Source organism: Lactuca saligna, chromosome 4 (assembly GCF_052625555.1).
Source record: "Lactuca saligna cultivar CGN05327 chromosome 4, ASM5262555v1, whole genome shotgun sequence".
NCBI classification, from domain to species: domain Eukaryota; kingdom Viridiplantae; phylum Streptophyta; class Magnoliopsida; order Asterales; family Asteraceae; genus Lactuca; species Lactuca saligna.
The window spans coordinates 338,012,826-338,037,382 of NC_136420.1; the positions used below are offsets into that span (position 1 = coordinate 338,012,826).

The 24,557-nt window shown below is 34.4% G+C and overlaps 2 protein-coding genes and 1 long non-coding RNA gene across 3 annotated transcripts; 1 reads left to right on the top strand and 2 right to left on the bottom strand.

The window, feature by feature from the left end:
- The first annotated feature begins 2,402 nt into the window (after positions 1-2,402).
- LOC145044251 (uncharacterized) lies at positions 2,403-6,647 on the top strand. Its single transcript, XR_013681259.1, has 2 exons — positions 2,403-2,810; positions 3,723-6,647. It is a non-coding gene; the product is annotated as an uncharacterized LOC145044251 (long non-coding RNA).
- Positions 3,773-6,829, bottom strand: LOC145044250 (chloride channel protein CLC-a-like). The gene is made up of 5 exons (XM_078993128.1): positions 6,496-6,829; positions 6,213-6,413; positions 5,966-6,143; positions 4,226-5,887; positions 3,773-4,136 (listed from the first exon to the last, which is right to left on the bottom strand). The coding sequence occupies exons 1-5, from the start codon at positions 6,663-6,665 to the stop codon at positions 4,029-4,031; spliced, it is 2,319 nt and encodes a 772-aa protein (XP_078849254.1). The 5' UTR covers positions 6,666-6,829; the 3' UTR covers positions 3,773-4,028.
- Positions 6,830-9,898: 3,069 nt separating this feature from the next.
- On the bottom strand, positions 9,899-11,814 carry LOC145040289 (telomere repeat-binding factor 1-like). Its single transcript, XM_078988236.1, has 4 exons — positions 11,657-11,814; positions 11,353-11,567; positions 10,896-10,980; positions 9,899-10,002 (listed from the first exon to the last, which is right to left on the bottom strand). The coding sequence occupies exons 1-4, from the start codon at positions 11,804-11,806 to the stop codon at positions 9,988-9,990; spliced, it is 465 nt and encodes a 154-aa protein (XP_078844362.1). The 5' UTR covers positions 11,807-11,814; the 3' UTR covers positions 9,899-9,987.
- Positions 11,815-24,557: the final 12,743 nt, after the last annotated feature.

The following is a 24,557-nucleotide window of genomic DNA, read 5'->3' on the forward strand; positions in this document are numbered from 1 at the left end:
TTAAACGCACTTTCTTTGGTTTGTATAGAAGAAGCCCAATAAGGTAATCTTACTATGTTTTTGCTCAACATAAATTCATTTGTGTACTTTCAGGAAAAGCTACACAGAAGCAAAACATGAGGTTTGTCGTTACCCCACCCCTAATACACGCATATCAAGTATACCATTTCAGGGGCAAATCTGTCCAAACTTTTTGTGATGCCTCTATTAATTACATGGTGCATCTTTAATTTGGATTAGTCAAATATGTTCATTATTGATGGTTTTATTGATCATTTTATTTTATTTTTGCTATTTCTTCAAAGTAAATTCTTTTAGTTACTTTGAGAATGCATTTCCTTCATCTATAGTAATGGTTATGTGATAAATCTCATAAATTTGCCGATATGGTTTTATAGGAGCTTGGACAGGAGAGAGTTAGTGACACAATTTTTACTGCATCTTCAATGTTTAGGGGCAAATTTGTCCAAATTCCAAAACATTGGTGATAAGCATATAATAAGAGCATGTATCAAGTGTTCTGTTTATACTTTAAGTGCAAATGTGACAACAATGTTTAGCATTTTATTGCCACTTCATACTATAACAAATTACTCATTTTTGTATAAATTTTTCTTACCAAATATAAATATTCAACTTGCTTCAAACTTGCATCAATCTAATGGAACTTTCACTGCCTAGGAATTTCATATTGAGTAATTTATAAAATGGTCCCTGTGATTTATGATATCTACATTTTAGTTTAAATTTAAAACATTTTCTAAATTTGATCGTTCTTCTAGGTTTCATATCGTTTTGTTGTTAGGGACTTCTCTTACCAATAGCTTTTTTAAATATAAAATACAACAAATGCTATAAAAAGGCATACTAAAACGTAATAATTAAAAAAAATACTTATATAGCAATATATAAGTAAACTCAAGACAATTAAGAAATAAATACAAATAAATAAAAATGATATTTTATTTTTTAATAACGACCATGTTATCCATAAAAATATTATTTGTTAGTGTGTTTATTATATTTTGAATTCATTAACAAACATTTTTGTTTAAAAGTGTTCAATTTATCATTAGGAACCAATTTCTAAAATATGATCATGAAGTACGCTATAAGCTAGCTAAAAGGACGTCTACATCTATAATAATGGAAATTAAAAAAATAAACAAACAAATATTCCTTCCATGTTTTCTATTTTTTTTCTAATTCATTAATAGTAATCCCTTCCAGTGGTTTTCTAAAAAACAATATGTCAACAACTTAAATAGAAAAATATAGTAATTTTATTGGAAATGAGTTTCCAAATAATAAAACAAATCCAAACATAAGAAAATATACTTTCTTATTCGACTATGTTTTGTGATAACAATCGGTAAAGCTTAGGAACAAACAATTTCAAAAGTAGGTATGTATCTACCAGAATCAGTATTCTAACACGTGCAACTTTATATAACATTTTTACGTGACAATACAATGTATTAGTGAATCATGAAAAAAAATTCAACCATGACGAAGTCTATATACCTCAAATGTAGTGTAAAAAGAAGGATTGCGTGATTAACATTGTACAATCAACAATTAGTAATTACATTTACATTGTTTTGAGTTTATTTTTTTTAGTTGGTGTAATCTGATGATTAAAATTAAAAAAAGTTGCTATTGAAAATCTTAATACTAAAATTTTTACATAAATGGTCCATGTGGTTTCTCGTATTCTTGGTTTTCATCTTTAACTTTTTTTTGTTACAGTCCACATAGTTTTCATCCCGAAAAGAAGCTAATAACCAAAAAAAATTATTCGCCGCCGCCGCTTTGCGCGGGTAACGAGTAGTATATATATATACTAGTCGTTACCCGCGCACAGCAGCGGGGACAAATAACTTCTTTCAACGATATTTTTTTAAAGAAAAATGTTATGTTCCAAAAGAAAGTTCACGTCGTAGGTGAGAGGAAGGGCGGTAGTCGTGATAGTGGTTGGTTAAAGGCGGAAGGAGGCAGAGCGGCTGTGGTGGTGGTGGTTATACTGTCTTGGTTACTGGTTAATCGCATCGACACTATCACAGCCGCTCTACCTTCTTCCGCCTTCAACCAACCACTATCACGACTACCGCCCTTCCTCTCACCCACGACGTGAACTTTCTTTTGGAACATAACATTTTTCTTTAAAAAAATATCGTTGAAAGAAGCTATTTGTCCCCGCTGCTGTGCGCGGGTAACGGCTAGTATCTTATAAATCATTTTCTTTTTAACATTTTTCTAAAGGGCCTAAACCATATATCTTATAAATCATTTTCTTTTTAATATTTTTCCAATAATAAATATCCTAAAGGACCTAAACCATATATCTTATAAATCATTTTCTTTTAAACATTTTTCCAATAATAAAAATCCTAGAGGGCCTAAACCATATATCTTCGCACTGACTAAACCAGTTGGACGTTGCTCCTCTCATTCCGCGCCACAACCGCACGGTCTACGGCCAGCGGCTCATCAAGAATATTGGGGGTAATTTCTACAGTTGGGCCATCACGACACTACCTCCTGTTATTCTGTTGAAGCTTTACCCCATCTCCACGATTGCTGCAGTTAACATCAACTCCACCTCTATTAACTTTGCTTCCTAACCCTAATATTACTTATAGCTCCTGTTCGCACAAGTATCTTTACTTCGAGTTGTATGTTACTTGATCAAATAACTCTAAGATTTATCTATGTCCATGTGCCTCTCTGATATACATGCCTGACTTATGATTTGAATTTTACCGGTGATCTGGGGTGCAGTCACGAGAAACAGTTCCACTGACTATCTGGTACATCTAATTGCAGATTGTTATTATATGTTACTAATGGCGTTAATACAACTGTAACTCAATTTCAAATGATTTGTTCTTATTTATGGAAATCATAGTCCCATGGTAACTCATTAAATATGCGAACTATTTTAACAACCAAGTATTGGTGAGCGCTTGTGTGCGTTCATTTGTTTTGCAAATTAATTTAGTTTCCTAAATAGTCAAGAAGGAGGTTATGTGCTCATTTAGCTATACATAGATCATCAACTCTTTCTCTGATTGTACACTCAACATGGTTGATAATGATATATATATATATATATATATATATATATATATATATATATATATATATATATATATATATCAATGTTTGCTGACTATTTATCTGGATGGGTCATAATCATTTCCAAATTGTTGTTGTATTAAACCTAAAAAGGTGGAGCATTGATCCAATAGGCTATCAGTGTTAAATAGTTGGGGAGTTAAGTCTTTGTATGCAAGATTTCATTGCATTTCATAGAGTGGTCATGTCTGTGGATTGAACCTAATGTTGCTCCAAAACTCCCCCCTCGATAAGCCATCAGTGTATGATGATAGAAATAAAACATAAATGGATGTAATAATTATGATTTCACCTTTGCTTTTATTTCAGCTGTGTCTCTTTGTTTTGAAGTTTTTATCTATATTGTTGCTTGTAATAGAGAGTTCAAAGACTCTCATTTTTAGGGTTACTGTTTTTTTTTTCCTTTAGGTTGACGGTAGTGTGTCATCTCTTATCTTTGTAGCCTCTCTTCTAACCATATGCTACTGTGTAACTTGTAGGAAAATAGTTTTCTTATACCATTTATTATGTAATTTGAAATAAACAAAGAGAATCCCTTTAGATGATTGAACTGCCAATTCATAGTCATTTCAATCATGATTCAGGAATAAAGGTTTTGAGCATTCAAGCTTATGATGAAAAGAAGCAAGACAAATAAATACAAGAGAATGAATTTATTTATCTGGGAAAGATTGTCTGCCAAAATACATGACTTCCTAATTGCTAAGAATAACTTATTTGATGTGTAACTAACTGAACAATGCAATATTTAAATACTAGTATGTAGTCGTCTTACATGGTTGTGGTATCTTGTTTTAATTTTGGTAAAAGAATTCAAAATTGGCAATAGAAAGTAGTAACTTGAGGCATTCACAAATCACAATGCCTTTTTCCTTGTTTATGGAGAAATTTTAACTCCCCTTTTTACTTGCGTGAGATTTTTCAAGATGAGGAAATGCACTCAAAATGTTGTGTGCTCTCAAGTCCTGCCTGGTCAAGATTCCAACCACTGGTGGCACCTGCATGCATAACATCACAATCACAGGTCAGTAAGCAATGTATTTTGTTATTTTTCAAAATAAAAATAAAATAAATGAAGGTAACTTACCCCATGGCCATGGTACTTTGGTAAAACAAGCATGTGGCGAAGCCCCACCTGCCTGAATTGCACTAAAGCCTTTGCAACAGACATGGTTTCAACAACCGTATAAGGGGTAGTATTGGTAAGTGGATGCAAATCCACATACATTTCCATTTCTTCTTTTGTAACTGCCACCTCCTCAATCGTCCCCCACCTCTCCGCCACATCAACCCAAGTGAACTTTTCTCTCACTTCCCACTCCTCTGTTCTCCTTCTCTCTTGTAAAAACCATTTCTTCTTCAACACCAGTAAAAGATGAGCTCTCAAAACAAGCCCATGCACTTCACTCACCTGTCCCACACTGTCCACAACAGCAAACCCGTTGTGGGTGGTGTTCCTCAAAACATCCACAATCCGGCCCACCGTTTCAATCCCTGATAACGTGACAACTGGCGGCTTGACATCCGCCAGCTCACCAACCGTTATATTTCTCATCCATGGCTCCGGGTGGGCTTCCAGGAAAGGCAGCCCTTTAAGCTCTAGTATGATCTCGTATATGCTCGGGTTGAAACAGTCTCCAACACTTTTGGAAATTAGAAGGACAAGCATTGTTATCGGAAGCAAAAGCAGATTGTTTGTCAGCTCAAGAAATATGACACACAGGGAAACAGTCATCCGCATGGACCCCGCCATTAAAGAAGCCGCACCCAAAACGGCATAAAGACCTTGGTCAATGGAGGCGTAGGGCCCCATCGCCATGCCAAGTAAGCGCCCGTAAGCGGACCCCATGAGGATAATCGGCAGGAAAAGTCCAGATGGAACTGCAATCCCGAACGTGAAGAGTCCCAGTATGCAATAAAGTATAAAGAAAATAACTAAGGAGAAGACACGGTATTCACTGGGAGTGTTGGTGGAGAAAATGTTGCGTACAGCATCATCGTTTGTTGTAAGGAGGAGAGTCGCCAGGTCATTGTAGTGTCCTTTTGGACAGTTAAACTGCTTGAAGTTCCCCATTCTTCCCGTAGACGGACACTCGGAATCTACTAGAGATGGATCGCATGGCGTACAGCTGGCAAGAAACGGGAGTCCATATAGGCATGCCGACGTGAACAGCGACACCGCCAGACTCAATGAAATCTTGGCTAATTTCCCTTTGGCATTGATGAGATTGTAGAGACGAAGGACCTTGTGAAGAAGGTAGTTGTAAAGGCTACCTAAAACCCCACCAATGATTCCGATCACAGTTACTGGGATGAGATCAGCTACATGGTACCTCACGGGAACACCGCTGACATCAAACATAATCAACCCACCTTGTCCAAAAAGCCCGCAGGCTCCATCTTTACAATACTCCATGAAAGCTCTGAGCACCACCACCACAACTGCTGTACTGAAGAAGGTTCTCCAGAGGAGAGCGCTTCTCCACCATGTGGCCACCTCCTCAAGTGCAAACAGGACACCTCCTACTGGGGCCCGGAAAGCAGCACACACGCCTGAGGATGCGCCACAGGTGATTATGTCTCGGCGATCACGGTCGTTGTTGAAGTAACGAATCCACCGCCATTTGATCCGGTAGTCGTCGGGCCCACCTTGACCTAATAATGAAGCGATGCAGGCACCAATGTGAACCAGCGGCCCTTCTTTCCCTAAATCCAGACCTGCAGCCACAGCTCCTATGCTTCCAACGATCTGTTGAATATGATTTTGTTCAAATTTAGTAGCTAAAATAAAACATGGCAACAGCATAAAAAAGAGAAGAAACACAACCTTAACAAACATGGTGGTGGCTCCATACATATTGGGAGTATCCACCCCGTTTAGGTAAGCTTTAATTTCGGGAATGCCGGGGCCCGCTGCAGTAGGTGCGAAAAACACACATAGAACTGTTGCCACCAGTGTTAATAGGAAATTAACCCCCGTCATGTAAAAGAACCCCATCATGTACCTGATCATAATAATTCATAATGTAGATTTACAATTAATAAGCAATGTGTTATTAAGTATTTGAAAATACCTTTTATTGTCTATGTATTGAACTACAGCAAGCAGTTTGTATCCTGCAATGTTTTCAACTGCAAGATTGATGAGAGTGGCTATGAGACCGGTTAATAGCCCCACTAGGAAAGCCAATAACCATTTAAGGAATATATACTGCAACACTTGCGCTTGCGATCTGCTTCTCCAATCGTGCTTGAACAGATCATTCTCATTGATCCTGCAAAAAATATATATATTTATTTCATAAAAAAAAAACTCTTTTTTCATGAAGATGGAATCTGTAATGATAGATAACTTACTCATAATCCAAGCTTTCGATATAGGAAACTTTGGCTCCAACAAGGGCTAGTGGACTTGAAGAAAGGGCAGTTAGATTTCTCTTGAGGAGTGGCTGATGGAGTGAATCGCTCTCCATGTCTCTTTCTTGTTGATTTGTGGTCTCTGCCATTTGCTCTGAATCTTTCTCCATTTTATCAGTCAAGTTGCAGAGAGCTCACAGGTTTGATTCTGGCAGAGTACTGCTGCTCTTCTCTCTCTCTCTCTCTCTCTTTCTGTTTGGTATTTATAGTTTGATTGAGATTCAATTATTCATCATGTGTTGTTGTGTTTCATGGGGATTTCGTGATGCACCATTCTTTTTTATAAGATTTGGATAAGAGCAAGGAGTTTGTGACATTTACTAGTGTAACTATAAAATAAAAAACTAAGGGTCCATATCAGATGTGCTAGTTGATAATGATTTGTTTTAGGATTTTGTTAATATATGAAGCAAAAGTGAGACCTCTATTTAAGTGCTCACAAAATCTAAAATATTAAGACCACTTCTAGGATACTCCAAATTGCCAATTCATGTAGCATGAAATGTAATGTGTGAACTTATTCGATAAAGTTAACCGGCCTTTACTTATTTTAAGATTGAAAAATAACAACCATTTATTCCTAAACTCATGGAACAGTTGCTATTAATATATAGAGGTCTGATGAAAAAAAAAACATCAATGTACATAACATGGAAAAGGGGTCAAATACATATAGTTATAGAATTAACAAGTAAAGAAATGGTTAGTGATTAATAATCAATCCAATCATCTTTGAACAATTGTTTAAGAAATGAAATTGGAGATCTGAAATCGGATGGCTGGAAGAAAAACGGCTCTTGGGGTAAGTGGAAGGGCAGCGAGTGAGTTTGTCCAGGTGTGCATCAATTATCGTTTTCGATTAGCTGCATGTTCAATCAAGACAGATTGGACGCTTAAACATGTGTATTGCTGTTGGTCCACGTGGCCACACAAGTAGGCCAACCGGTTTTTGTTAAACTTATTAATTAATTTCCCATGAGAATCACAACCATTGCACCTTTCGTATTTTTGTTTTTTTTGGACCACAATCAATCATTAACATAAAAAAAGTTTATAGATCTAGATTTTTGTTATTATTATTTATTACAAATGGTATTATTATTATTATTATTATTATTGATAGATAGGAATGTAACAATTGTGATAATGAAGCATTTTCCTTGACGATTGCTTTATAGAAGAAACTATGGTGTTTATATAAATATTATATATAATATATATTCTTGTGGATCATGCTGTGTTATTCTATATTTGACTATTAGATCTGGGCATGTAAGCGAGATATGTTATATTATAATTTACAAGCCTTTTCAGACAACTGGTTTGAAGCGATTAGGATTTAGGAAAAGGAAAACAGACCCCCGAAGACTAAGGATCTCAAACATAAATATTATAATTTATACGAACATAATAATAAATCATGTATCCTAATTTCCCACTGCCTTGTATTCTTTATGTTTTTTTTTTTTTTTTTTAAGGCATTCGATTCGTTAAATAACATATTTTAGAGATGATGGTGTCAGAATATGAAGAGCATATGCTCATTCTCATTGGAAACTTATTTGTAGGTTTATACAAAAACCAAGTGTGTTTTTTTTTTTTTTTTTTTTTTTATGATTTATTATTCCTTATGTTATATCTTTTTCTTCACATTAAATTTTTATTCTTTTATCATTAATCTATACAAGTCTTTTTCATGTAAGTTTTAATTTGAAATTGAATTAGCGGTCTCTCGTATTGATTGGTTTTTTAAATGTTATACTACGACTCAGTGTTTTTAATTATATGAAGAAATTAAATTTCAAATTATACAAAATAGATATGCATGGGTAGATAGATGTTAAGGATTATTTGCAAAATGTTCAGGAACATTTTATGGGTGTGATTAAGTTATAAATGTCCCCACAATATCCATCTATTGACGTTATATATTGTGTATCGTAAATGTATGGTGTTGATTGAATATGGTTGGTTGTCTGTCATGCCCATGTTCATTTGATTGTGTTTATGTGAGATTCATGTAGTCTCAGGATAAAAAAAATGGTCGGCCATATGACAACTTCAACAATGGATGTGGAGACGTGTTATTTTTAATTTTAATGTACACAAATTTTATTTTTATGTTTTTTTTAGAATATGATTGTTAGCATCCGACTTATTATTTCCAGTTTCCAAATGAATGAAATGTCAAATGAAACTCATAATGTGGCTTTAACTGTCTTAAAGGTTAACATAGAATAAAGAAAATAATATAAAAAGTGGCTAAAGACAGGTCTATGTTATATTGTTTGTCTTATTATTGGGAATCTATAATTAAAATACAAAGTTACAATTATAATAATAGATAATTATTATAGGTTTCCTAATCATTCTACATAATTAAAATATAAAAGTTACATAATTATTATAGGTTTCTTAATCATCCTACGCAGCTTTGGATAAACGTTCATTGCAAGTGGTTGATATTGGTCTATGCACAAACATATAATACAATAATATTTTTATTATAATCATCAATAATAGTTTTATAATTGAGTTGACATGTCCATAAGTATCATCTCCAGTACACGGCAACAATGAAGATTTTTCTTATTTTTTATTCGTCCAAATCTTTTGCTAAATATGTTTAAAAACAACCCATCTAAATGAGATTTTATTTAGTTTATTTATAAAATGATGATGCATGATATTAGTCGTTTAATTTGTACTTCAATTGTTATCAACGTAAAAAATGATTAAAAAATAAGCTAACTGATGATTTGTATATGACTCAACGTTAATTGATGGTACATTAATAATCAAAACAAGGAAAATATGGCATATTTCTTAATCATACTATGCGTTTTTGGGTACACTTATTGCAAGTGGTGGATAGATTTGACAATAACGATATTTTAGATGTATGAGGATTTAAACTATCTATTTATTGTATGAAATTTCATATTTCAACCATTAGGATTTAGACTCATGGTGATCCAATCTTTAGGTTTTATCACCGTAAATAATTTTTCACTCAGACAATCATTGTGGTTTGGTTTTGTTTGTATTGATTTTGGTCGCAAACATTTTTATCTTTTTAAATTGTGTGTAATATTATAACATATTAGTGTGTGAATCATTGTGGTTTGGTTTGGTTTGTATTGATTTTGGTCACAAACATTTTTTTTCTTTTTAAATAGTGTAATTTTATAACAAGTGTGTTAGTACCACACCATGTAAACGGATAACTTAGAGATAGACTTTTATCATTCAAATGTTTGTTGTAATCCATATATTTAGGATCTGATTTCTATCTCCCTGTAACATCCCCTATCCTAATAAATAAGTAAAATAGTACCACGTGTCAGTCTCCCAGACCCCCAAAATATAGTTTTCCCGCTTCTTTTCTTCAGGTCCATTTACGTAAATGCCCTTCACTTCAAATAGAGGCAATTAATCCGGAAAAAACTGCAGTCAAAAAATGCAATTAAAATTTTAAAATGAATAAAATATTTGCAAATAATATACAAAAATCGGTTATTCAAATTTGAAATTCAAAATACCCGATTTATATGGAAGTTTTTTTTATTGTGATTGGAAATTAAATAATTTCCCGTGATTAAATCCCAAAAAATCTGCATTCTTAAAATTATCTTTTCAAAATACTACTATTATCCATCTAATATATTCCTTCTTTTCAGCATTCTTAAAATTATCGAGCTATCAGGTAAGTAAATCACAAAAAATCTGCTGGAAATAAATGCATACCCATATAAATGACTATAAGATCTACATGCTTTGGTATCCACGATTCTGCTTATGAGCTACTTTGCAAAAGTTAATTTTCTCATAATCTCGCTATATAATTGACTATTACATTCATTCATTGTTTTCCTAGACCTCTCTACATCCAATCTTAGATTAATCATTTCAGATCCATTTAACTCGATCATTTTCATTCAATCCTTGTTAATAAGGTTTAAGGTTAGTTTTCTTTAATATGTAATCTATCTGTATATACGACTTCTCTCTATCTCTTTTTATACCATCTTTTGGGGTTTCTTTACTCTCCATTCTCCTGCTTTTTCTCTTTATTAAATTGGATGCATATTGGATTTACTTTTACGTATGTCTATTTAACATATGCATGAAAGTACTGTAAGATGTATTCATCTTCCTCTTTCATCCATTGTTGTTTTAATCGATGTGTCTTTATATGTATCTTTTACGAATAATTTAAAGTATAATTTTGTAATAAACTAATCAATTAAACTATATATTCCCATTATCTATTATTAAACATGCTGATTAAAAAGAAACTGAAAGTTAAAAGCTAAAAAAACACAATATAACACAGATACCTCTATGTATGTGCCAATGGTAGTCTTATTAGAGCCACCATGCTCCTTCAAGTTGTTTATTGCCTCCATCATAAGATTGTCCAGCCTGTTAATGACACAAAAGGTAAAATGATCATACACTATAACTATTGATAACATCATCTTCCTAGAGACTAAATAACCATGATTCATAAGAGATATCCCTAATGTATAATAAATAGCACATTATATAATCAATCTGACATTCTGGTAACACATATACCTCAATGTATGTGGGATATTTGTAGCTATTTGTCAGTTGATGTCAACATTAGTTCCAGACAAAGGGTACAATCATCATTTACTGTCGTTCAGAAGGTTTATTCAATGTAACAAAGAAATAGTCTTTGTTCACACATCACTTTATCCATACAACAATTCATCATCATTTATCCATACAACAGTTAGTGTGAAAAAGAACAAAGAAATAGGGCCTAACCTTATCATAGATCTTTTTGAAGCACCAACTTGTGGAGAACCACTAGAAGACTGAAGAGGCCTCACATCACCCGAGTCTTCATCACTGGGATCAGTAGTTGTGAGTGAGAGAAGGTTGTCATCCTTAGGTACATGTTGCACTCTTTTCAGGGCTAACCTAGCCTTCTCCTTAGATCCCCATCCATTTTCCATTACACTCATGTTCCTCCATTTGTCCTGATCCAAGTCAATGAACCAACGATTAAAAGAAAATTTCAGATATGTAATAACATCCAGCAGAAAATTCCATTTGAAAAGATGTAAACCTTAATATCCACATTAGAGCGCAGGTATAACACACTACTAAACTTTGGATCTTTAAGAATTGTGCACCATTTTCCTGCTCCATGCTTAAGAACTCCAGCTTTTAGAGCTGCTTCTTCTTCAGATGTCCATTTCTGCTTAGGAGCACCCATAAAGCCAATCAAGACTAGCAAGTTCTACCTGCACAGCATATTCATCAATTCCGAAATGCAATCTAAGCGTTATTTTTATAAAACACGTTAGGAGAATGATCAACTAATTGTTGTTCACCGAGCATATCGAACACATGGATTAGGCATCTAAAACTTAGGTCACCAAAGTGTAATTATGTATCAGATATGACTAAGATAACCAACAACGAAATACATCAAAAGACCTCCTGCACGATTACTACAAGTACAACGAAACTCTGCTAGCTAAGAAAATATAAAGGAACCCTAATTTCCTCAATTCTCATCGATACTTGTACAATTACATAGATTACAAGCTCAAATACCAATCAATTCGTGTATATGAACAGAAGACCGACCCACTTCCTACCTTCAATCATAATTCTTTTTCTCGGACCAACTGAGGACCAAAGACCTTCCCCCCCTCTCTCTCTCTCTCTCTCTCTCTCTCTCTCTCTCTCTCTCTCTCGACGCCCACCTTCCCCCATCCTCATTCGCATATTACTGTAAGAGCAAAAAAGAAGTAGGCTCGCTGCTTCTTCACTTTTCTGCGAACCATTCGAACATCGGAGGTCCTCAACTTTTCAAACCTTCACCCACCAAGAATCGATAGCAGCTTCCTGCTTCTTTTCTTCTTTTTCCTTCGGTCCAGCGAAACCCCAGAGATCCCCCCCCCCCCTGCTTCTTTTCCCGATCGAACACCATTAGATCCCTTTCTTCGATCGGTTGTTTCTTTTTCTCAAATTGAAGAAAACGGAGACCTGACCCCTTTTCCCTAATTTCAATTTTTGGTCTAATCAACCAATTTAGCCACTCCACTTTATGAATTTGACCAAGACAGTCCCCTATGGAAATTATTGACAAATTAACCTCAAATCTCATTGATTCTTTTAAACCATTTCAGCGCCTCCTTTGTAATTAGATTACAAATTCATTTTTTACTTTGTTTTATATGTTTTCTAACATATCAATTTTTACAACTTTAATTTTATGTTGTTTTACATGTGCTTTCACATGTAAATGCTTACTATTAGAATAATATTTCTTTTCTAAAATCTAATATTATGGTTAATGGAATATAAATAAGATTCTTACATAATTGTTAATTACAATCTTTATATGATGTAATAACAATATTTCAATAATATATTTACTTTTATATATCACTATTTTCAACATATTTCATTATAAACTTTTAAACGTAACTTACATATACCTAAACAATATATTTTTTATTATTTAATATGTATACTTTTTTTGAAATATTATATTATTGTATAAAAAATAAGAACATGGATATATGTGAAACTATTGTGCGATATTATAAAGTTTAATAAAAGTATTACAGTTATATATTATATACTACCAAATTGTAGGTTTATATGTTATTTCTTTGTAATTTAATCATAATCTGTCAATATGTCAAAAAAATATATTATACCCCTTTGTTCAACATATAAATATTATATATGAATTACTTATTCTGTAATTTTAGGCATGTTGTTTTATTAACTAAATCGAGTTATAATGTAGTATCCAATTTAATATTGTTTGTATTATCTAAGAGGAAACTATTTAATTTTCTAAAAAAACTATTCAATTTCTTCTAAAAAACTAGAAAATTAAATAGTTTCCTCTTAGATAATACAAACAATATTAAATTGGATACTACATCAACGTGTCTATCTGCAACAACTAAAACTGTTGAGACTTCAACAAACTTTCCGTCTACTGCAAATAAATATTGCTCGACACTGGTTCCTGATGCTTACAAAGGTATGTTTATTTCTTCAATTTTATTATAAAAAAACATATTTTTTACCTCCTTATACTTTTTATAGCCTATACTATTATCGTTTATGCAGAAAACAACAATAACATGTACTAAAGATTGGTTTGTTTCTCAAAGATCCAATTTTTTAACATGGACAATTGTATGTTGCCTTATCTTGAGTTGAAAGCACAGAGGGATTAAAATTATTAATTAGATAAAGATGACAGACTCACATATAAAACTTCCAATGTTCTTTATAAGGAAATTTTTCAAAATTTATAACCAACTTTTTTGCAGCATCTTTTAGTCATTTTTAGCAAAACATACTTAATCCATCATATTACTTTATTTATTTATAATTACATATTGTATATTTTATGTTAATTTCATTACCACACATAGGTAAGGCATCATCTTGGTATGTTTAACAAGAATCATACAACAAAAATCAAGTTAAAAATCTCCACTTGTAATTAAATATTTACCATTTACTGTTTAATTAAACACGTACAAATCACAAAGTTATTAAAATATGCAGTATCACAATTCATAAGTTTTCTAATCTAATTTGTAGCCAACTTTTTTGTAGCATATTTTATTCATTTTTAGCAAATCATACTTAATCCATCATATGACTTTATTTATTTATAATTATGTATTGTTTTTTTTATGTTAATTTCATTACACACATTGGTAATGCATCATATGCGTATGTCCAACAAGAATCATGCACAAAAAATAAGGGTTTTCAAAAATCTCCATTTCTAATTAAATACTTACCATTTAGTTTGTAATTAAATACTTACAAATCAAATAATTATTGAAAAATGCAATATTACAATTCATATGTTATAAAAATTACTTAAATATTATTTTATTAAATAATTAATTTTTAAATTCAATTAAAAATCAACACCCGTGGATTCCACGGGTTTTAACCTAGTTTACTTATAAATACAAACACATAACCCTATTGGGTTTTCACGGCTAATAGATATTTCTACTTGGTATCAGAGCCAATCCTAGGGCTCCGAATTCTTTTCTTCATTCTCTTCACTTCGGCTACTGGTTCTCCATCCAGTACTTGCCATGTCTACATCGTCTTCTTCAATCAACTCTGCTAAGATTGCCGCTGCAATCTCATGCAAACTCACACGCACAAACTTTCTGTTATGGAAGGCCCAAGTAGTCCCGATACTTCGAGGTGTCCAATTATTTGGATACCTTGATGGTACCATACCCAAACCTGCAACCAAAATCACAGCCGGAGCAGGCGAAAATGTCGCAGAAGTCGATAATTCTCAGTATGCCCTCTGGTTTGTTCAAGATCAAGCGATCATAGGAGCACTTATGTCCTCTATGACAGAAGAAGTTCTCGCCCAACTTACAAGGTGTTCCAACACATCCAAAGAACTTTGGACCTCTTTACAAACGATGTTCTCAGCCCAGCATCGAGGCAACTCCATTCAGATACGAATTCAACTCTCCACAACTAAGAAAGGCAACATGACAACTTTAGAATTTTATCACAAGATGACCAGTCTTGCTGATACCATGGCCAATATAGGCCATCCAATGACCGATGAAGAAGTTATTGGATACATCCTTACTGGGCTTGGACCAGGCCACATTGATTTGGTCATGGCCATCACAGTAATGAGCAATCAAAACCTGGTAACCCTACCTGATTTTTACTCCTATTTAATCGCTCATGAGGCACAGACCAATATGGTGAATAACATGCCCGAGTTCTCAACCTCTGCTAACACTGTGACTCGTCAAGATCAGAATCCCCCATGACGAAACAACAACAATAACTCTTACAATAACAGAGGCAACTATCGTGGTGGATGCAACAATCGTGGGCGTAGACGAGGCAGGGGCAGAGGAAACAGCGGTTTAAGGTGCCAGGTATGTGGGATTCCTGGTCATGGTGCTTTGACTTGTCGCAATTGGTTCAACCATGCTTATCAGAATGAAGACTATCATGGTGGAAACAGTGCAACCACTGGCATCTACAACACTGATCCCCACTGGTATGTTGATTGTGGAGCAACAGATCATTTGACAAGTGATTTGGATCGTCTCACTATCCATGACCGCTATCAAGGCAAAGATCAAGTACAAGTTGCTAATGGCACAGGTTTGAATATCTCTCATATTGGTCAGTCAAAAATTTCTGGTTTAGGAAAAACTCTTGCTCTTAAAAACATTCTTAGAGTTCCTCAAATTTCGAAACACCTACTTTCTACTCATAAACTTGTTTCAGATAATCTTGTTTTTATTGAACTTCATGATCATGCTTTCTTTGTTAAGGACAAAACAACAAAGAAAATCCTCCTGGCCGGTAAAAGCAAAGGCGGTCTGTACCCGGTTCCACTTCGTCACTCACCATCTCATCAAGCATTTTCAAGCTCTCGAGTGATAAGGACACAATGGCACCACCGGTTGGGACATCCAAGTTCAGCAGTCATCAGTTCCATTTTAAAGTCTAATAAATTAGGAGTGTCTTTTGATGTTAATAAACACTTGGTAATTAGGAGTGTCTTTTGATGTTAATAAACACTTGGTCTGTGATGCATGTCAAAGATCCAAGAGTCATCAGTTACCTTATAAACATTCTTTGCATGTTTCTTCTTTTCCTCTTGAGCTAGTCCACACGGATGTTTGGGGACCAGCTCAAGTTTCTAGTGGCGGTTATAGATACTATGTTAGCTTTGTTGATGATTTTAGCAGATTTACTTGGATATATCTTATCAAACACAAATCTAATGTTGAGCAAATCTTTTACAATTTCCAACACCATGTTGAACGCCTTTTAAACACCAAAATTCGTATGGTGCAATCTGACTGGGGAGGAGAATATCATAAACTTAACAAATATTTTCAAACCATAGGTATCTCACATCGTGTCTCCTGCCCACATACCTGATGGGTTTTGGTCATAAGACATCATATGTGCTCATACAAACCCTAACGCTTGGATCTAGGTTTCTCTATTGTACATGCTTTGAATCCAAGACTATAAACCCTAATTCTAGCATATGGAAATCAATATTAACATATAATTAGGTTTAAGATATTACCTTGATTGTTATGTAGCAATAACAATCCTAATTCCACCTTGAATTGACTTTGGAATGCTTAGAGTCACAAGTGTCACTCCTCTAATGGCTTACAAACACCAAAAGCAAATGGAGAAGGTATAAAGAGAGAGCAGAGAGGTTAGAATTCGTCCTTAGGACTCCTTGGGAACAAGTACATGAATTCTAAGGCCTTATGGTCTTTATATAGGTGTAGAGATAGGGTTTCAGTCATTATCCTTATCTAGTTGCTTATCCACAAAGCAACCATAAGATAAGCCTTGAAAACCCTTATCCTTTATCCTTTGGACGATTTCAAGGATCCTTATCTCCTTGAATTCATTCAACCCATATTTAGGATAACCATTACCATATTTTGTAACTATCACATAATTACAATTCAGCCCCTCTAGTTTAATTAATTACACTTGATCACAAAATTAATTCCTAATTAATTATTGACCAATATTAATTAAACAAATATGATTTCTCCTTTAATATATTATTCTTATAACATATTAATAAATCATAATAACCTCTCTCTCTTTATTTATTTCTCCAATCAAGTTGCTTTGGTGAAGGCAACCCAAAAGGACCATGCACCATCGGGTCAAGTACATACCAAAATAGTTATGGACTTAGACACTAATCCAACAATACCTCCCAACAAAACGGTATTGCAGAACGCAAACACCGTCACATAGTTGAAACAAGTTTGGCTCTACTTGCTCACTCTTTACTTCCACTTCGTTTTTGGGATGAAGCCTTTTTAACAGCTTGTTATCTCATTAATCGTATGCCAAGCCCAACTACTCACAATATTGCTCCAATTACTCGACTGCTTCACATCACTCTTGATTACTCATTTTTAAGGAACTTTGGATGTGCATGTTGGCCAAGTTTACGAAAATATAACTCTCACAAATTAGATTTTTGGTCCAAAATGTGTGTTTTTCTTGGCTATAGCTCTATGCACAAATGGTACAAATGCCTTGATAGAAGCACCGGCAGAATTTACATTTCTCGTGATGTCATCTTTGACTAATCTCGTTTTCCTTTTGCATCCGCATCCAACAATCATACACAAGTCTCATCCAGTGATCTTGTCTCTTTTCCTCCATTAGAACCAGAAATTAATAATGACCATATGAGCAGGTATGATCTCTCTTTGCTATCTCACACTTCTCATGCAGGTACAGGTTCATCACAAGGCCTTCCTACCGTGATCACTCATCAATCAACTACAACAGCTCCATCTGCAACACCCATTATTGTGCCATCACAGCCACCTCCATCGCCACCCTCTCCACCAGCTGTGCAGCATGACGAACAAAGTAATCACCCAGCTTCCCCATCTCCAGGTGTCTCGTCTCCAGCAGTCAGTGACCAGCCCTCTCCTTCTCCACCAGGAGTCACTACTAGAGGTCAAGCAGGTATTATACGACCACGGAAATTTACTGATGGCACGGTCCTCTATGATGTCACTAGACGAGCTTTTATGGTTGTTCCTACCAATCATCATAGTGCCTATGCTGATCCGGCATGGCGCCTTGCTATGGAAGACGAATTTTTAGCACTCCAGCAAAATCAAACATGGTCTCTTGTCCCTCGACCATTAGGGGTTAATATAGTGAGCTGTAAATGGATATTTAAAGTTAAAACTAAACCTGATGGGACTCTTGACAAACGCAAGGCTCGTCTTGTCGCTAGAGGTTTTACTCAGCAACTTGGAGTGGATTTTCGTGACACCTTCAGTCCAGTTGTCAAAGCTGCCACAGTTCGGTTAATTCTTTCCTTGGCTGTCTCCAAACAGTGGCCTCTCCGCCAAATCGATTTTAGTAATGCTTTTCTCCATGGTTTTCTCAATGAAGAAGTATACATGCAACAGCCCCCCAGTTTTGTGGACTCTACTAATCCTAGACATGTTTGCAAGATTCATAAATCTATCTATGGCCTAAAGCAGTCTCCTAGAGCTTGGTTCTCCCAGTTAAGTGAGAAACTATATCAGTTGGGTTTTGCTTCATCAAAGGCAGACACATCCTTGTTCATATTTCACCATGATCGAGTCACCATTTATATGCTTGTTTACGTCGATGACATTGTCATCACTGGTTCCTCGCCAGTTGCTATCGACAAACTGGTTCATGCTCTAGCGAGTTCCTTTCCCATTAAAGACCTTGGTCGCCTTAGTTACTTCCTTGGACTTGAGGTACATCACAACTCAGGGGGAATCACACTTCTACAACATAAATATGCCATTGATTTGCTACACCGAGCTCATATGGAGAATTGTAAAAGTATTTAAACTCCTATGTCAGTAACAGATAAGTTATCCCTCAATCATGGCACACCACTTTCTGAAGAAGATGTGTTCAAATATCGAAGCATGGTGGGTGGATTACAGTACCTTACATTAACACGCCCTGATATTTCCTTTGCTGTGAATAAGGTGTGTCAATTCTTGTCTAAACCCACTGACATTCACTGGGAAGCTGTCAAACGTATACTGAGATATGTAAAGGGGACAATTGATATTGGGCTGCGTTTTACTCGATCTACCTCAACACTTCTAAGTATTTTTACTGATGCAGATTGGGCAGGGTGTACAGACTATCGACGATCTACTGGTGGTTTTGCAATATTTCTTGGTCCAAACTTAGTATCATGGAGTTCTCGTAAGCAACCAACTGTGGCTCGATCCAACACTAAAGCTGAGTACAAGGCACTCGCAAATGGTAGTGCAGAAGCTACATGGATTTAGATACTGTTAAGAGAATTAGGAGTACTGCAGCCAAGGCCTCCTGTGTTGTGGTGTAACAACCTTGGTGCAACATATTTAACATCCAATCCTGTTTTTCATGCACGAACGAAGCATATAGAGGTAGATTTTCACTTTGTAAGAAAAGGTGGCTATAGGTGCTCTTAATGTTAGATTCATCTCTTTTGGTGATCAACTAGCGGATGGACTCACAAAGCCTATGACTAAACAAATGTTACAGCAGCTACGACACAATCTAAACCTTGTCTTGGTTAAGATTGAGGGGGAATGTAAACGGATAACTTAGAGATAGACTTTTATCATTCAAATGTTTGTTGTAATCCATATATTTAGGATCTGATTTCTATCTCTCTATAACATTTACTTATAAATACAAAAACATAACCCTATTGGGTTTTCATGGCTAATAGATATTTCTACTACCTTTACCCATACCATTTCCCTTTCCCTTTTCCTTCCCCTTCCACCGCCGTGAGTCTTGCGTTTTTTCTCTTCTTGTTTATTCTCGAAGTACCACACTCCACACCCTACTTTCACCCTTACCATTTTCCTTTCCCCTTTCACCGCCTTTACAGTCATAACATGTCTCCTCCACCACTACCACCTAACCATCGTAATCATTCGCCACCGATCAAGAAATATACTTATTTTTTTAATTCTATTAAAACATCAACAAACTCCTTTCTACCTTACCTTAAATCCATTACCATTTCATCCCCGACATAAATAAGCAAAAATATTGAAGAAATCAAATGAGACGATAATTAGATCACGGAGGTAACATAATTTTATAAACTCATATCTAGAAATTTGAAAAATTAAAATGTATATTTAAGTTATTTAAAAATTTATATTTAAGCTATTTAAAAATGAATATCTAAGTTAATTACACATAAAAATATAGAATGAAAAACTTAAATCAAAATATCAAATTAACACGAGAAATGACTACAAACTAATTTGTTAGAATACTAAAAAAAATGAGAAATTGACTTATCAAGGTAATTAACTTTTCGGTTTATTTGTATCTGGCTAACTATTTTTATACACATCTAGGTAACGAACTTTTTAGAAGTGTTTACATATGACCGTTATGACTGGTTGTATATGATCGACTGTAGCAGGTTGCATTCGATTATAATGGTCATATGTGAACACTTCCAAAAAGTTCATTACCTTACCTAGATGTGTACAAAAAAATAGTTATCCAGATGTGAACAAACGAAAAATTTAATTACCATGACAAGTCAATTTCTTCTATTTCTTTGCTCGGTTTAACAATTATTTAGTCTGACCTTGATTGTTTTAATGTTTTGTGACCGGCTACTCTTAACCAACCGATCATTCAATAAATGACGTGGGTTTTAATAGATGACATGGCAAAACTAGGTTAAATGGATGCATCTGATTATTCTTTTCTTCAAAACTTGTGTTCCTTTACTTCTTCTTTTGAGTTCTTATTGTGCAACTGAAATGGCCGATCGATCATATGGATCTTCTTCTTCATCCTCAACTTCTAGCTACAAAAACGTATTGTGTAAATGTGGTGAACAATCAAAGATTTGGACTTCCACAACCAAGAAGAACCCAGGCCGACATTTCATACGGTGCCCTAATTCTCTGGTATAAGAAATTCTTTTAAGATTGAAGTTGTTTCTCTAATGTTTACTCAAATACTTCATTTTTTGTAGGATTCTTCAAAAGATTGTAAATTTTTTGTATGGGTAGATGAGGATTTGGGTCTTCACACGTATAAGAGTAAAGTTAATGAGTTGAATAGGGAGAATATGGATTTGTTCAACAATAATATGATCCTTTCCAAGAAGAATATGGAACTGGAGAAGGAGAACATATGTCTACAGAAGAAATTGATGAACCTCGAGGTGATTGAATAAAAAAAGAGAATGATATGTTCATGGTTAGGGTGATGTTTTGTATTTTTCTCGTTAGCATTTTCATGTGCTTTATAATTATGTAATATGGGAAGTTATGTTAATTTAATATCGCTAACTATGTAATAGGGCAGGTTAGGTGTGTTAAAGTATTGCAAGCATGCTTAAGCAATGTACCTTGAATCAATGTTTAACCAATGTATTTTAAAGCCATGTAATTTAAATCCCATGCACATTCTAACTATCTTCCTGGTGTGGTTACTTTGTTTATTCTTGTATGTAATTATCCTTCGAATTAATAAAAAGTATAGTTTTGCTAATGGGTAATGTCACACCCCCGAACCAGACGGCGAAAACGTCCGGAGGCTCGTGTGACTAACAATTGAATTATCATCACAATGAATATACATGAAACGTAACACATTCATCACCAATATTACATATTACAACCAGCATTGTTCACATCAAGTACATTGTTAAAGATTACATAAATTCAAAGTATTAATAGTACAATGAGTGATGTTACACAAAATAAATCCATACACACTTGAAAATCTTCCTGCTTAACGCTTACCTGAGAATACAAGTTATTTTGAAAACGGTCAACATATATAATGTTGGTGAGTTCATAAGTATGTTTGAATAAAAGTCTTTGCATCTTTTATAAAAGCCCAGAAAATCTCATATTTTCTGTAAAATGTCTATAAATGATATGAAAATCAAGTATAAATGCATGTGTGAATTTCATAACAGTAACATATATGATTGCAGTTCAAATTTCTTTGTATTGTAAGTAAGTGATAATTGAATAATAGTATTTCCCCAGAAAATCTGATATTTTCTGATTTATAATAATGTCGAGGTTCTTGTATCATTAATTAAGTTGTTTCGTATTAACACAATCGAAGGGTTAATATTCGAAATGTTAAATTGGTATTGGATCTCTATATGAGCCGTTATAACCATGCATGATAATGACTAGATTGTATGTCTTGACATTTTCCAAACGCTGGAATTTGCTTAAGGTTTTGTCGTCCTAGACCGGCCTAGTCTAGCTGTAGCGAACAACTAAGGCGTGGGGGGTCACCCTGTATAGATCTATACACAAACTCCTAATCTCCCTCCAGGAAACTCTGGTTATAACTACAGGCTATGATTATACTCTCAGAGGTGCCAACCGACAAGTCTCACTAGATTCTCAACCTTTCATGTTTGTTATGTTTTTCACCATGTTTAATGTTTACATGTATGTTGTAGATTTTCAAATCCAAAGGTATGTATATAAGTATACGAAGTTCAATATTTATGTAAAGGTGTAGTTACGATCTACTAAGCATATGCATTTCAGTCCAAGCCCAATTAGCATGTAAATGGATCACAAAGGTCCAATAACATGTAAGTGAGTAATTTAGGCCTAATAGGCATGTAAATGGACCACCAAGGCCCAACAAACATGTGACCCATAACTCATGCCCAATTTAACATATAAATGGGTCACAAGGCCCAATAAACATGTCATAGAAAATATTGAGCTCAATATACACTTGAATGGGCCCTTAAGGCCCATTGGTCATATAATGTGAATATTAGGCCTAATAAAAATTCTTATCGATGTATTTTGTCCATTCATTATTATTCGTTGTTTGCTTTAGCTCGATGTTTACCAAATTTAATATAAAAGCCCTCTTTTTGTCAAAACAACGCTCTTAGCCAATAAGCCTCAAATTTTCAATTAAGGCCTAAAGTTTTGTAAAAATAACACTTTAGTCCATAATATATAAAAATTTGTAATTTCGCCCCAAATGTTTAGAAATTTACTGATCTAGTCCAAAATTTATATTTGACATTTATGGCCCAGTTTTGCAGAAAATATCATTTTCAGCCCCTTGTTTGTAAAAATGACACTTTCGGACCAATTTTTATAAAAGTCACATTTTTGGTCCAATTTAGAAACAAATGTTATTTCACCCCTAAATTTGGTTTATTTACATTTATGACTCAAACTTTAGTCAAATAACATTTTTAATCCCAAAAACATTCAATTTTTTCGCAAATTTGGGCCCAAAACCGTAAGGCCCAAATATTAAGCCCATTAAGTTAAAATTTACATTTTTGGCCCTTTGGAAAGCATGTTTATCATAAAAATCCATTTTTATACAAGTAGGGCCTGTTTGATCCTTTAAAAACCGTAAATGTCACTTTTTGCCCTTATCTTTTGTTTTGTTGACAATTTTGACCCTTAACAAGATTTACGATTTAAATTTTTTTATCTTAAACATATGAAAACTTTTAACTTGATAATATGATGTATAAGATGTCTTAGTTCATGGATTTTTACTTAATGTTGCTTAAGAGGTCGAGATATGTTAAGATCTATCACATTTTTACAAAATAAACAAAGAAATTACACAAGACATGCATATAACACATAGATCTACACATTTTACTTGCATTCTCCACCAAAAATCACATAAAAACCAAAAACAAGGGGGGTATGAACTCACCTTTGCTTTGATGTTTCGGTTTTGAAGAAGAGATGAAGAGATTTTTGGTCCTAGCAAGCTTTCTTGAGTGGATCTCGAACTTAGGAGGTTTCTAGGAGTATGATCACCAAAAATTTGATTAGAAGGAGTGCTCTATCATGAGAATGAAGTTATATAACCTGGATATGTAAGGACATACCAAGAAAATGATGATTTTTGGTGGAATTCTTCTTGAACAACCCTAGATCTTCGAAAATTTGAAAGGAAATGAAGGAGTGTTCTTGTGAGTATTTGAGAGAGTTTGATGTTGTGTGTATGTGCTTACCTTCGGCCGAAAGGAAGAAAAAAGAGAGGGAAGACAGATGATGATATGATAGGTGCATAGATGTATGGGATTTGGTATTTGTTTAGGGGGTAATTTGCATGGATTAGCTCCATGTATTAGTGAGGTGGCACCATAATATTTTCATTTGTTTTTTTTTCTTTTTTATATCATGGGCCTAGAATTGGGCTTAAGATGGATGAAATTGAATTAGCTTGGCCCACTCTTGGTTATGATCGAGTTTGTGAAGCCCATTAAACACGTTTTGGCCCATTGGGCCCTTATTAATGGTTTACGGCCTAAATAGTATAAAAGAATGGGTTTTATGGTCCATTAGGGTTAATTGGAGTTGTTATGGCCCAATAAGGCCCATTAGGGTTAGAATGAATCATTCTAGGCC